The sequence below is a fragment of the Dichotomopilus funicola genome (genome assembly GCF_033296635.1).
Source record: "Dichotomopilus funicola strain CBS 141.50 unplaced genomic scaffold C8A04scaffold_32, whole genome shotgun sequence".
NCBI lineage: Eukaryota > Fungi > Ascomycota > Sordariomycetes > Sordariales > Chaetomiaceae > Dichotomopilus > Dichotomopilus funicola.
Window position 1 is genome coordinate 42,301 of NW_026944053.1, and position 12,582 is coordinate 54,882.

General features: G+C 56.8%; 3 protein-coding genes across 3 annotated transcripts; all 3 read right to left on the minus strand.

Annotated features, from left to right (window-relative positions):
- Positions 1 to 233: 233 nt before the first annotated feature.
- Positions 234 to 2,729, minus strand: C8A04DRAFT_28716 (uncharacterized protein; the record flags this gene model as incomplete). Its single annotated transcript, XM_062780756.1, has 1 exon — positions 234 to 2,729. One exon carries the CDS (start codon positions 2,727 to 2,729, stop codon positions 234 to 236), a length of 2,496 nt encoding a protein of 831 aa, XP_062636895.1.
- A 2,542-nt stretch (positions 2,730 to 5,271) lies between these two features.
- C8A04DRAFT_12245 (uncharacterized protein) lies at positions 5,272 to 7,291 on the minus strand (the record flags this gene model as incomplete). Its single annotated transcript, XM_062777270.1, has 3 exons — positions 5,272 to 5,589; positions 5,698 to 6,744; positions 6,818 to 7,291. The coding sequence occupies 3 exons, from the start codon at positions 7,289 to 7,291 to the stop codon at positions 5,272 to 5,274; spliced, it is 1,839 nt and encodes a 612-aa protein (XP_062636896.1).
- A 4,332-nt stretch (positions 7,292 to 11,623) lies between these two features.
- C8A04DRAFT_37326 (uncharacterized protein) lies at positions 11,624 to 12,408 on the minus strand (the record flags this gene model as incomplete). Its single annotated transcript, XM_062783835.1, has 2 exons — positions 11,624 to 11,732; positions 11,777 to 12,408. 2 exons carry the CDS (start codon positions 12,406 to 12,408, stop codon positions 11,624 to 11,626), a joined length of 741 nt encoding a protein of 246 aa, XP_062636897.1.
- Positions 12,409 to 12,582: the final 174 nt, after the last annotated feature.

Genomic DNA, 12,582 nt, shown 5'->3' on the forward strand with positions numbered 1-12,582 from the left:
AACGTCCCAATACCACACAAAACACGCTTCGCCGTCGACAGGAAACAGTAGCCCGCAACGGCAAGCCCCAAAATACGGTATGTAAAAAAGAAGAGAAGAGGACGACCACATGTCTCGCATCCATTCCCGGGGTATCATAAGTCAAAAGAGCACTCGCTGGTTACAACAAACAAAAGCCAACACAAGATCATATCACGACAACGCTTGCCGGGCGACCACCGCAGGGGAAGGGATTACATCCCCAGCAGTGGCGCCGATGTCCGTAGGCGAGGCAGGATGCTTCTCGCCCACCGGGACACCGAGGACCGTTGGTCCGTCGGACACCCCGTGACGACCGACTGGCGGCGGCCCATCGACATGATGTTGTCAAAGAGGCCGGACGGCGGCAAGGTTTTCGTGTCGGCGGCGATGGAGGACACGCCGCGCGACGGTGGCCCGGCGCGCCACAAGGCGAACCGGGCCAAAGACATGCTTGTGATGGCTAGAATGTTGACGAGGCTGATTTGACTAGCCGAGTGCGCGTACTGCTGCAAGACAGCAGAGGCGCAAAGGATGGAGACAAGACCGAACACGGCAAGCTGGAAGAAGAACGCGCCGTCAGACGGCACGCCTTCCCCAGCGACGTTGCGCCGCGTCGGCAGGGTCGAGAACAACACAGTTGTTGCTAGCGCGACATTGCCCGCAACAGTGGGCTGCTGCTTGGCATGCTGTTGTTCCTCAAGAGGGCGGGTATCCAGAGAGCAGCGGTCCGTTGAGCAGTCGCTCAGGTTGGCTGTGTACCGCTTGCCGGAGCCCAGCGCGCCGGCACGGACGGTTCCATCGGCAACCTTCCGTGATGAAGTCGCGAGGACCGTCGGGCGTGCCGCGAGCGTCGTGCGCAGTGAAGCGCGGCCACGTGGTGCTGCTGCAGTTGCAATTGCTGCTGGCGGCGATGCCTTGACATACGCGTCAGAGTCAGGCGTGCCAGGTTGACGAGCAGCTGCTGCTATCGTCGCAAGCGGGCCGGCAGGAGGTGCCGGTATACAGTTCCCACGTGGTGCTGTAGCAGGCACTGTAGTAGTTATCCTCCTGGGTCCGGCGATCCTGCTCGGACTAACCGACGACAGCGCACTGTTGGCGAACACAGCGCCAGACGAGGCAGACGATTCAAGAGGTGCATGCGACTCGGCGGTGGTAGGCTGGGCGGCGACGCGAGAAGAACCGGCAAGAGAACCATCGCTGGCAGCGCGCCTGTGGCTGTAGTAGCCGCCGTGTGTTTCCCCGATTAGCCTGTTGTGATTGGTGGTCAGGCGCCGGTTCGTGCTTGCGTGCTCGGCTCCAGGCGGTGCTTCGACATCCGGCGTATCCCCAGGATCATAGTACCAGGTCTCACGAGGCGAGGTAGCGAGATATTGTTGTTGGCCAGGCTCGCTTAGCTGGGTAACAACACCGGCTTCCGACCTGCGAGGTGAACTGTGGGCGGACGTGTGGCTGGCGACGGAACTGGTTGATTGTGGCGAGTGTTGTTGGCTGCCAAGCTCCCGTAGTTGGAGTACGGGATCCTCCTCATACACTTCAGGCCCAGGTGAGTACAGGTTGAAGTCGATATAATCGGTGCCGTGCGCGACTCCCGGGTTGAGGTACGGGACGGATAGGTCGGCCGAAGAGATTACATCCGCAACGTCGGAGGTGAGGTCGGAAACAGGGCCGGCAATCGGGGACTGGCGAGAGCGATCTGGAGTGACCGGAGTGAGGATCTGAGAAGGAGGAGTCGAGGATGACGAATCCGAGCTGGGGGAGATGAAGCTCTGGAAGTCGGTGAAAGAGTCAAAGAGGAAGTCATCGACGCTGGTCGCGGGGTTGACTGCCGGTGCTGGCGCCTGGTCAAGGGCGATGAACTCGTTCCAGAACTCTTCAGAATCTTGCTGGAGGTAGTTGTCGACTTCCAAGGATGAGAAGTCAAAGGTCTCAGCGGTGAAATCACCGGCCGGGGTAAAATCCATGGCCGCAGCATTGACGACTGGTGCAGGTGGTGGCTCCTCTGCCTTCTTCGCCTTCTTCGCCGGCTTCTGTTCTGACTGCGAGGGTGATGTTTGCGAGGCGGTCCTCTTCCTGTGGCTGGGGTCGCAGCGGACCTTCTTCTTCTTGCACGCGTCGCATGCCTTGATGATGCGCATCAGGTGGGCGTGATCCCGCTGCTCCTTGGTCTTGCACCCCCGGGACGCCGAGTTGGTCACGTCACGGCCATCCTTGGTCAGGATGCGCATCCCCGGGTGGCTCGCAAAGTCCACCGTCTGCTGGCGCGAGCTAGAGTTGCTGGACTTCTTGGAGACGGAGGACCGCGACGACTTGGTCTTGGCCTCGGACGTCGCCGCACCGAAGGTGGGCGGGGACTGCGTCCACGACCCTTGATCCGAGAGGACTGGGGAGTGGTTGAAGCTGGACGCATAGCCCGAGTCGTAGAGGACCGAAGTCGCAGGAGAGGCGGTCACGGGAGTGAAGGTGGTCGCAGGGAGGGGGTAGAACTTCAGGGTCTCGCCGGTCAGTCGGCAGTACTCGAAGAAGTCCATGGAGATGTGGGCGCGCTTGTCCTGGATGGACGCGGGACCAGGGAGGAAGGCGTTGATCATGTCGTCAAGTTCCGCGGTGCCAATCGCGGGGAGCCACTGCAGGGAAGCTCCGAGTGCCGGCTGGCACACGGAGAACCCGTTGTAGGCCCCGACGGAGCCGTGTCGGGCCATGCCGGCCATCGGTTCGGGGTTAATGCGGGGGTCGCACGGAGGTTCAAAAAAGCCGGATTCCGGAATCTTGAAGATACCGCGGAATGTCGTCTGACGAGGTTCGGATTGATGGAAATCCAAACCGTCGGGGAACTGGTAAAAGTCGTTCCGTTGGTGATCCAAGTTGCTGGAAGTCGAGCTCTGCAGCTCGGATTTCGCCGAGTTTCTGTTCTCGGCGATTAGGCGGTGTTGCACATTGATGGTTGATGGGGGGCCTACAGAGTACTCACAGAGAAGCACGAGGTCGGTTCGTTGCAGGGAAAGGTTTCTCTCTCTCTGCTGGGGCAAGGGATCCTTGAGCGCCTAACTAGCTGTTGTCGGGCAATTGCTCAAGCAAATACAATAGTTTTTTTTGATGAGGAAGAGAAGAGAGAAAAAAGGCAGAAACGCGTCCGAGGAGTCAGGCCGATATTTCACTTCGTTCTTGTGACAAGACCTGCCATAGCTGGAACGAGGACCAAGGCGCAGCGAAGGTGGTTCTCCCCCAGCATTTCGGCGAGCCAAATCAGGAATAGCGCGGCCGGGTCAGACCATGGGCCGGGTACTTGGCCGTTCTGTATTTTCTGCTCCGCCACTCCGATCTCCAGACCATAAATTGCTTTAAAGACGGCCAGAAACTAGTATTTGGCTGTTCAAGCTTTCCAAAACATAAGACAAGCCTTTTTTTAGCTTCTCTCATTACTTAAGTCTGTCCATATGGCGTCGTCTCAACCTCGAGGCTGCACGCGGCGCTACAGAATATGAGCCCATTCCTGTACCAGTGACCATCGAGCCCGAGCGGAGAAGCGACCTGCATGGTTGCAGAACACGGCGAGTGATTCCTTGCGCAACGGACCCCACATCCCACCCATCCGTGCCGTCCCCCCGAGGAGCGCCTGCAGTCTGACCAGAGGACGACGGCTTCGCGATGGTGATGGTTGTAATTGGCCAGGTACGGATGAGTCAAACCATCAATTCCGCTGGGCCTATCAGGGAAGGTGCTTGGGAGTGCTCTCTGTCCCCCGCACAGTGCTGGAACAATTGAATTCGAGTTTTGAGGAACCCCTTCCATCTTTTCAATTGATGAACCTAGCAAGTTCTCAGGCCGGCCCGGGCCAATTGTGCAGTCAACCGGCCGAGGTGCTTCTAGATTTTAACGAATTGCCTCGCCCACGACAAACCCCGAGCCTCGCCCTCCCCCTCGCGCAGGCGCAATTGGAGGCATCTCACGAGGTTGACTGACCCCAAAGATCGCCCTGCCTTGCGCCCCCTTCTGCACATCGAGGAGTGCGAGGCCAAGCCCCGGCCCAATTCTCAATGCGCAGCACCGCGATAGCAATGATCCCTGACACAGTGCCAGATCCCAGCCCCCCAGGAAACCCCACATCCATCTCTCAATTGACTCAACCCACCCGCACCTAGTCCGGACTTCGTATGGATGGTATCGAGAGATGTTACCGTCCAAGTTCTCCGAGCCAATTCTTTATTGGTTTCAAAACTTCGATGACTCTTCAGCTGCAGATTTGCGGCAGCTTACTTGCTTGAAGGCAACGAAATGTGATTCGGGTTTCCCCGCGTGCCCGCCAAAAGCACGTTACATGCCGTGTAAAGGGGGTTCGGAAGCTGCACTTACATAGCACTGTCCATTGGGCTGCCCGCTCTGGGAGAAGTCAAGCTTTCGGCAGCCAACTCCAACTGAGGTTGCGCGATTGTGGCTGTGCCCCCTCTCACACTACACCATGATATCTAGATGGAGGCGCAATTGACGACTTTGAGGTCGCCGAGACGGCCAACAACTTGTTCAAGGCGAAATTGAACGTCTCTGGTCGGTCTTTGTAGGGGCGCCCGTGAAGAAGCTCGCTCCTTGAAAAGGACCCAATTCCTTGATGTCTACCTACACGTATGCATGTACTATATCAAGAAAAAATGAGCGCCTGCAACGACTTCTGGTAATTTGTACGTCTCCCAGAGGCAGAATCATCAACCCTCCGACACCAGTTTTTAGGAACGGATAAATAACGAACGCCAATTCATGTAACGCCTGTAATGAAGAAACGAGCGCCTACCACTACGCTGCACTACGGAAAAGCCAAAAGCCTAACAACGAAAAAGACGCCAGACACCTGCCCCAATTCTGGTTCGCACCCATGCCGCATACTAAGACAATAATATATCGCGACGAAAACGACAGTATATCAAAACAAAAATACATTTTAAGTCACCCCATCCCCCAAACACCGCCACCATGGCCCCGATAAAGGAAAACGTTTCATAAAAGGGGTACGTATAACGAGCAAGCACCCCGTATGACAAACAAAAAAAAGAAAAAGAGAAAGAATAAAAAACAAAGGGGGAAGAAGAGAGAGAGCGAAAGAAAGAAAATGGACCTCTGGGGTCAGAATGGCAACAAAATAAACGTCTCAGAGCCTAGTAAGCGACAACCTCAGCCGAGTGGTGTTTCTCCTGCACGGCAGTGACGGCGTCATTATCATTGACCCAGACCTGCTTAACACACCCGCCGGTTAGCAAAACTTCAACCCGATATCGTATTAACAACCGGAAACATTACCTGCTCGCCAACCGCCTCCCTCTGCTGCCTCAGCCGATCCAAAACATGATGGACCAGCCACGACGCGACCAGCCCAATACCCATACACGCAATTGACGGTTGGACGATATCCGCCTCAACCAGGCCCGGGAAATCACCGACAAAGAGCACGAGAATGGCATCCCTTGAGTATCGGGAACCAAGGAATCCACTGGGATGGGCGGTCGGAGACAGCCAGGCGAGGGCGGCGATGACAAGTAGGCCAACGACGGGGCAAAGAAAGAGGTTGCGGAGGGCGGTGGACTTGCCGTTTGTGCCGGTGTCGCATATGGTGTTGTGATGATGATGATGATGGCTGTGGTGTTGATCGAAGATCGGGGAGCAGAGGTCGAGGACGGGAGATTTGCTCACAAGGCCGTGGGCTATCAACGCTCGCTTGACAGCGCTACCAGTGATGAGCGGCGGCGATAACCACAGATTTGAGCAGGCGGTGTCAGCATTGGGAGTAGATGGGGGCGCTTTTGCGAGGTACGAGCCTCCGTTGTAACCTCCTCCCCCGTAACCACCTCCGTAACTTCCACCATAGCTCCCGGAGGAAGGAGAGTGATAATGGCCGTAGCCGCCGCCGGCTCCGCCTCCTCCGTACGGGTTCTTGTACTGCGGAGATTGGCTTGCCCACGAGGAGTAATCCGAGCCCGGCCCTCTCGGGCTTGTGTTGAGACCGAGAGTTCGGGAGGTGGGTGTCGGCGAGTGGCTGATCCCGGCCCAGTACCACATAACCAAGGAGCCAACTTCAGAGGTTCCGCAGGAGCACCAGTCTCCATCTTCGTGCGCCTGCGACTCCTCGTTGTTCTGGCAGTAGATGCACCTCCACTGGACTCGCGGTTCAAAAAATTGGCCATGACAAGCTTTGAAATGCTCCTCCCAACCTGGCAAGTTTGGAAATTGTTGGTGGCAGTAACGCGGGCTTTCACTCGGCGCTGAGAAGCCTAAGGAGCCCAGGAAACCCGAGGCCGGGGTCCTACCCAGACATATCAACTCGCCACTGCCTGGGTAGGATTGTTTGGCGATAGGAACCCGGTGAGCTTGACTGGAAGGCGGTCTCGTGCTGACTGGCGAGTAGGAAAGCCGGGGCCGTGAGGTTTGTGGCTCGGGGGTTGGAAACGAAGACAGGAGCGTTTCAAGCATATGGTCGGGCGTAGCTTGCTGGCTCTGTAAGGGATCAAAGTCGGTGTAGCCCTCGTCGCCGGTTAAATGGGTGCCGCTTGTAGCATGTGGTTGGAGAGAGAGGACTTCGTTTCCTCCCACGCCCACAAGGTCATCACGGTGGCCGAGGGGCTCCTGGTTCGTAAGGGCTGGAACGGTGGTCACCGCCACGGTATTGTTCACCGTTGTGCGCGATCTCAGCTTTTCTGCCTCGTATGCTTGATGGAACAACTCCAAATTAAGGTGATCACACTAGCTTCAGGTTAGAAATGTCCACGACAGCGACAAGGCCCCCCGAATATATCGTGGTCTTCGACTCTCTTACCCGAACCCTACGTTCTCGACAGTCAACACAGGCCCCGATCTTGCGCGTGAGATTGGCCTTAGCCCGCGTCGCATCCTCCATCGGCCCCGTACGTCCTCGCTTGTTCTTTCCCGGACGCCCCGGGCGTGGTCGTTTGTCCGTTCCTGAGCGCCGTGTTGTTCCGGATTGCACCTCGTCCATGCCCCTACTGAGAGACCGTGTAGAGCTGACATGAGAACCCGCCCAAGACGAAGTTGTCATCTGAGATGGCGAAGGGGGTCGTAACAACGCGTGCCCATGGACACCGGCTGAAGTTAGCCCGAGGGAATTGGCAGTGAGGCTTCCGTTCTCCTGCTGTAGTCTCTCACTCTCCAACGCATGTTGCCATATGTTGTAAAGCTCTTGAGTCTCAGGCGTCGGCACTACGGGGTCTCCACGAACCGACCCTGGACTTGAATCCTGAGGTGTGATCAGTACTGAGCCGTAGCCGTTCATTGTGTGGGAAGGCTGGTGGACCGAGAAGAATGATGGCGATTCGCGTTTGAGGGAATGTTGGGTTTGATCTGAGGACGGTTCAGAGTACACGGTGCGCGGCGCAAGGCTGCGGCGCTGAGTTCTCTCCACACCACAATACCCAGGGAGTAAACCAAAAAAGGAGTGAGACTGGGGAAAGCCCCTCGATGTATAAGGCAACTAAGGGAACGGGATGGTTGTATTGCGAGATGCAAGGATGGTAGGAATGAAAGGGCCTGTGTGAAGGTTCGGCCTAGGGAAATAGGGTGCCGAGAATACATAAGATAGATATTTAATACCTACATGACACTTGCTCGGCTGGCCAAGCCGCAAGGCGAAAAGACGCCTCGCGTGGCCCCACGGAGGAAAGACGGGAACCAGCTGTTGAGGATGTTGGGGGCCTAAGCCAAATGCGTACAGTAAGGCCCAAGGTGAGCCCAACTTCCTGAGATCGGTACCTTGACAAGAAAATAAAATGGTAACAAAACATGATCGACTGAAAGTAGACGGCCCGAGGAGCGGGATACCGCACGACAGGAGAAAGGGGACCTGAAACAAAACTGAGGGTTGAACCAAAGGCATACACAGTACAGCACTTGCTGGACATTACTGGGCAACCCGGGACCTCCACCAACCACTAATCGATTTCTTAGCCTACCTTCGTTAGCCTACCTTCGTTAGCCTACCTTTGTTAGCCTACCTCCCTTGCCTTACCCGATCGGGCCATGCCTCGCAGCGTTGTGCGCGCACCAGTAAACCACGTATTGGGCAGAAACGAGGAACAACGACCCCGCGACCATCACGATTGAAGAGGCAGGTGGGGGTGGCAAAGTGGCTCAGCAATTCGTTCAGCAAGGCTTGGCAGGGAGACAAGCTCTTTCCCACTGACGAAGCTTGCAATTATTAACCCACTAATTACCCGATATGTGTCAGAGCGGGGCTGCCAAAGTCCATATGTGTGTAGTGATTCTAGTAAATGTTTCACGTTCTAGTTGGAAAAGAACCCAAAAACTCTTTGCATACACTAGGAGACTAAATCAACACACCCCCTCGGAGAACTGGACACACTGGTCAGAAGTCAATTCAAGCGCGCCAATGCCACGCCCTCACTGCCATGCTTGGGGCATTGGCGCGTTCCCATGCCCTGCATTTTTTGGCTCTCCATTCCACGTGTACATACATAGCATGCATCTCATCCTCTCGCTAACTAACCACCGACAGCCCACCAAAACAGCGCCTTGCGCCCCCTTTTCTCATAGGCATACAGCAGTTCATGAACCAATGTCGGAACGTTCGCAGAAATTTTAGAGCTGAACGGGCTCCGGCAAACTAGCGGTCAGTCAAACCAACGTGAAGATGGACAAGGCTCGGCGATCTGTCAGTCGTGTAAGTCGTGGAACCAAGGCCACATCACAACGTATGGTTGCACTGCTGGCCCCAGGTGGGTGGTTCGATGGTGGTACAGACAGGGAGTTTACCGGTGGCCTGAGGCAGACCACTTTCCCAACCTGCCCGATGCGGCTCTGCGATAGAACTCAAGAGGCGCAGCGCGGTACGTACCACACTGAAAACTCGAATGCACGAAAGCTGTCTCATTTTTTTTCCGGGGTGAGCGTCATCTCATGCACATCCGGGCTTGCCATCTGGTCAATTCCCCACCACAGGGCTATACTAAGTTCTGTGCCTGAACACCTGTACTCCTTGCTCCCTACCATTGACACTAAAAAGTTGAAGCTACAAAGGATACCCGTGGACGGACAGTGGGAGGTAGCTTTACTTTGGTGGCGAATTTGTCTACAACACTGCTTACACACTGTTTTGCTTACGGCCCTGGGTGCCGGTTGGGCATCACAGCACATCTATCTCGCATGTCGCGGATAACTCAAAAGTCTTGCCAAGAAATAATAACCGCCGTCTCGGCGTCCGCCCACCCCTCCCCCACGTCCATTGCAAATGTTCAAGCGATATATTTCTGGGGATTAGCAAAGGCGACCAAATACTTCTCGCGCTAAACGTCCGGTCTCGGCATTTTCGGTGCCACGGACCAACTGCCCTTCTTAATACCGAGTTCAATAAAAAAAGAGAGGAGTGATCTAATTGGGGTTCTAGTTTCGAAGCCCCAATTCTCAACCGGGCCGAACACTCTCCAACAAGTCGTGTGCTTCCCGACTCCACGGACCACCACCCTCTTTGGCCGATGTAAAACCGGGAAACCTCATCTTTCTTTTGGGGCGCTCACTGGCGACAGCAGTTTGCGGCCGCGGCACCGTAGGGATCTGCACACTGATATGGCCTTGCACAGACTCTAGCGGGATAACAGGTTGAGGCGCCTGGCCCGCTGCGTCTGATTTCAACGCCGCCTTTCGGCCTCTCGTTGCGGGATTCGCAATCCTCGGCCGAGAATAGCCGGCCGCCGATGATTCTTGGGGCCGGTCGGTGGTGCCGCCGCCGACTTTGGTCCGATCATCGCCAGCCCCGGGAAGCTCTTCTGCAGGCCGTTGGGGGTGAGGGTGCTGTTGCGCCTCGTGATCCATGGTTGCTTTGCAGGTGATATCGATCCCAAGACCCGAGATGTCAGGGTGCGTCTCGGTTGTGTCTTCCGCTTTCCCGAATTCCCCAGGGGGCATGGTGAGTTCGACGCCGGCGAGGTTGCCGCCTGCTAGAAGTTTGGAGCTCGGCGTCATCAGCCCTGCGTGTTCCTCCGTGTCAAACCCTCCGGCGGCTTGCCAAGCGTCGCACCGCTGCTCGGTCGATGGCTTGGCGCTGCACAGCGGTTCCGGTAACGTGTTAGTTTGTGGCTCTTCCACGGCCGGCGGTGCCTGACCGGCCGGTGCGTCATCTTTGGCTGGTGCGGCCGGTGCGGGCGGCGCTTGGCTCGGCAGCTCATCGTCTGCCGCAAATTGGACGGGTCTAGCGCCGAATGTGGGTGGGGCCAGGAGACCCGGGTGAACGGGCACGGGGCTGGACGGCACGAACCCAAACACCTCTCGGCTCTTGACACTCCTTTTGCTCAGCCTGGCTAGTCGTGGCTTGGCGGGAGGAGGAGGAATTTCCTGGGCATCAACTCGACTGACCGAGTCTGTTCGCCGTGCCTTCTTCGGGGGGCCCGAGTGCTGTTCGCCAAGCCTCTTACTTTTACGGGACTGTCGTTGGGCTTTTGGCGCCGTGGGCTCCGCACTCAGCTCTGCCTCAGACCGGTCATCAGCGTCCAAACACAGCGAGTTAGCTTCGTCCAAGCATTCGGCCCGAAGCGGCGGCAAATGGGGCGAGCACGTGGTATTTGCGGCTGAGCTTGGCGCTTCAAGGTCAGTCGAAATCAGCGAAAGTCCATCTACAGCAGATCGAGGTTCGCGGGAAATAGCCGCATCAGAAGGCCCACCCCCACGCCGAGCGGTTTTATCGGCTGCGTCGGCGTCATCGACTTCATCGAACCCATCGACCGGTACTTGACGTCCCGATGCGATGTGCCCCGAGATGGCCGGGCCAGTGTCAGACAAAATTCGATGCGGGGCGTCTGAGGGGCCGTCGGCATCGTCGTGCAAGTCCAACGCAGGGACAGCACGACTAGTCGGTTGGTCCATACCCACGTCTGAGACTGTTTCCTTGTCCGTGTCTGCCGAATTTGCCTTCGGTTGCTTCGCCCGAGTCTTCTTCTCGAGAACAGATAAGAGACCACGCTTCCGTCGAGGCTTGAGCCGGATCTCCGTCCGCTCCTCGTTGAATGGCACTTCCGCGCCTTTGGAGTGTGTTATCGTAGGCTTCGGCTCTGGAGGAGGGGGGGGTTGTGGCGACTTTCGTCGCTTTGGTTGTTTCTTAGCTTTAGCGGGCGGGGCCGGCCGAGAAACCGATTCTGCACGGACCACTTTCTGATACTCAGAAGGCTGATGTTCGTTCATCTCTTCAAAGCTCTCGTCGTCCACCATAATCGCCTGGGAGTTCGAAGCTCCCGTATCGGCAATCCGTGTCTTACCCGCGTTGCCGGAGACTCTTTTCAATTTCGGATTGGTTGATGCTGAACGCGATGCTGCAAGCTCCGGCATCGCAGCGGTCACCGAGGGCATGGCGTTGATTCGGGGAGCAAACTGAGTCTCTTGCGCCACCAATTTCAGCATGTTCACTTTAGGAGTCTCGGCAGACCTGGTCAGGCCGAAGTGCTTCGAGGTTGTTGTGGTAGTCTTCTTCACGGTCGGTAACCCTTCCCGGCCAACACTCTCGGTGACCGTTGGCCCCGCTCTTGCTAGAGGAATCGCGGGGTTTGGTTTCCCAAGATTCCCGTCCCCACTACTTCCTCCGATGAGCGGCCCCTCCTCCTCCTCATCCTCCTCCTCCTCCCCCTCCTCGTCTTCTTGCTGTTCCCCTTCCGGGATTGACGCCGCCTGGCCTTGGCGACGGCCCGTCGAATTGGGTGGTGGTCGTGGGGGCGCTGAGCTAATCGGTACCGCCGACAGGGATAGTGTAGCCCCAAACAAGCTTTGAGCGTAGCCTATCTTTCTCGGTGGCGAAATATCACGTTTCGCCCGTTTTGCCGGGCGCGAGTCCACGGAGCTGTTGGCACTGTCGTTCGTCTTTCGCCGTATCTCGAAGGGCGACTCTGTGGGAGCCACCGCCCGACCGTAGTGGCCAGTCGGAGTCCCTAAAACATGGTTCAAGGGCCGATGACGGGTTTGTAAACGCTCCGGTCCCGGAGATCTCCCTAGAGGGGTGTCAAGCGGCATGACGGGCGGGCGCGCGAGGAACCGAGATTGGCGTTGCTCTTTTTCTTTGGCTCGTTTGTCCAGCAACTCGGACAGATCTTGCTCCCGTTGTCCCACGCACTCCATCACTTGAATGATCACGCCCCCTCGGTCCAGCTGGACTTCTTCCCCTTCCCCAAACTCCTCATCGCGTTGCCAATGCATGTCCCCCACCGAATTACCGCGCTCATCGTACACCATCACCCGCTTGTTGAAAGTGTGGTATTTCAGGCGCCCATCTTCCCATCTCTTCTGTTTTCTCTTGAGATCGTGCGTAAAAAGACAGATAAAATCGAGGACGTATGCGCTGCTGCGTCCAGCGCTCGGATTCGACGACCCCGACGGGCCGGGTCTCGAGGATATCATGATCGGAAATATCGATGGTTGGGTGGCATTGACGTCGTCATCATTTCATTGTCTTCGTAAAAGAACCTCTGGCGGCAAATGTGAGCACTCGAGGCTCCGTTGGCGCCTGCACCAGGGCCCAGGATGTCGTTTGTCTGACTGGATTCTTGATTTCTTGATTCTTGAGAGACGCGA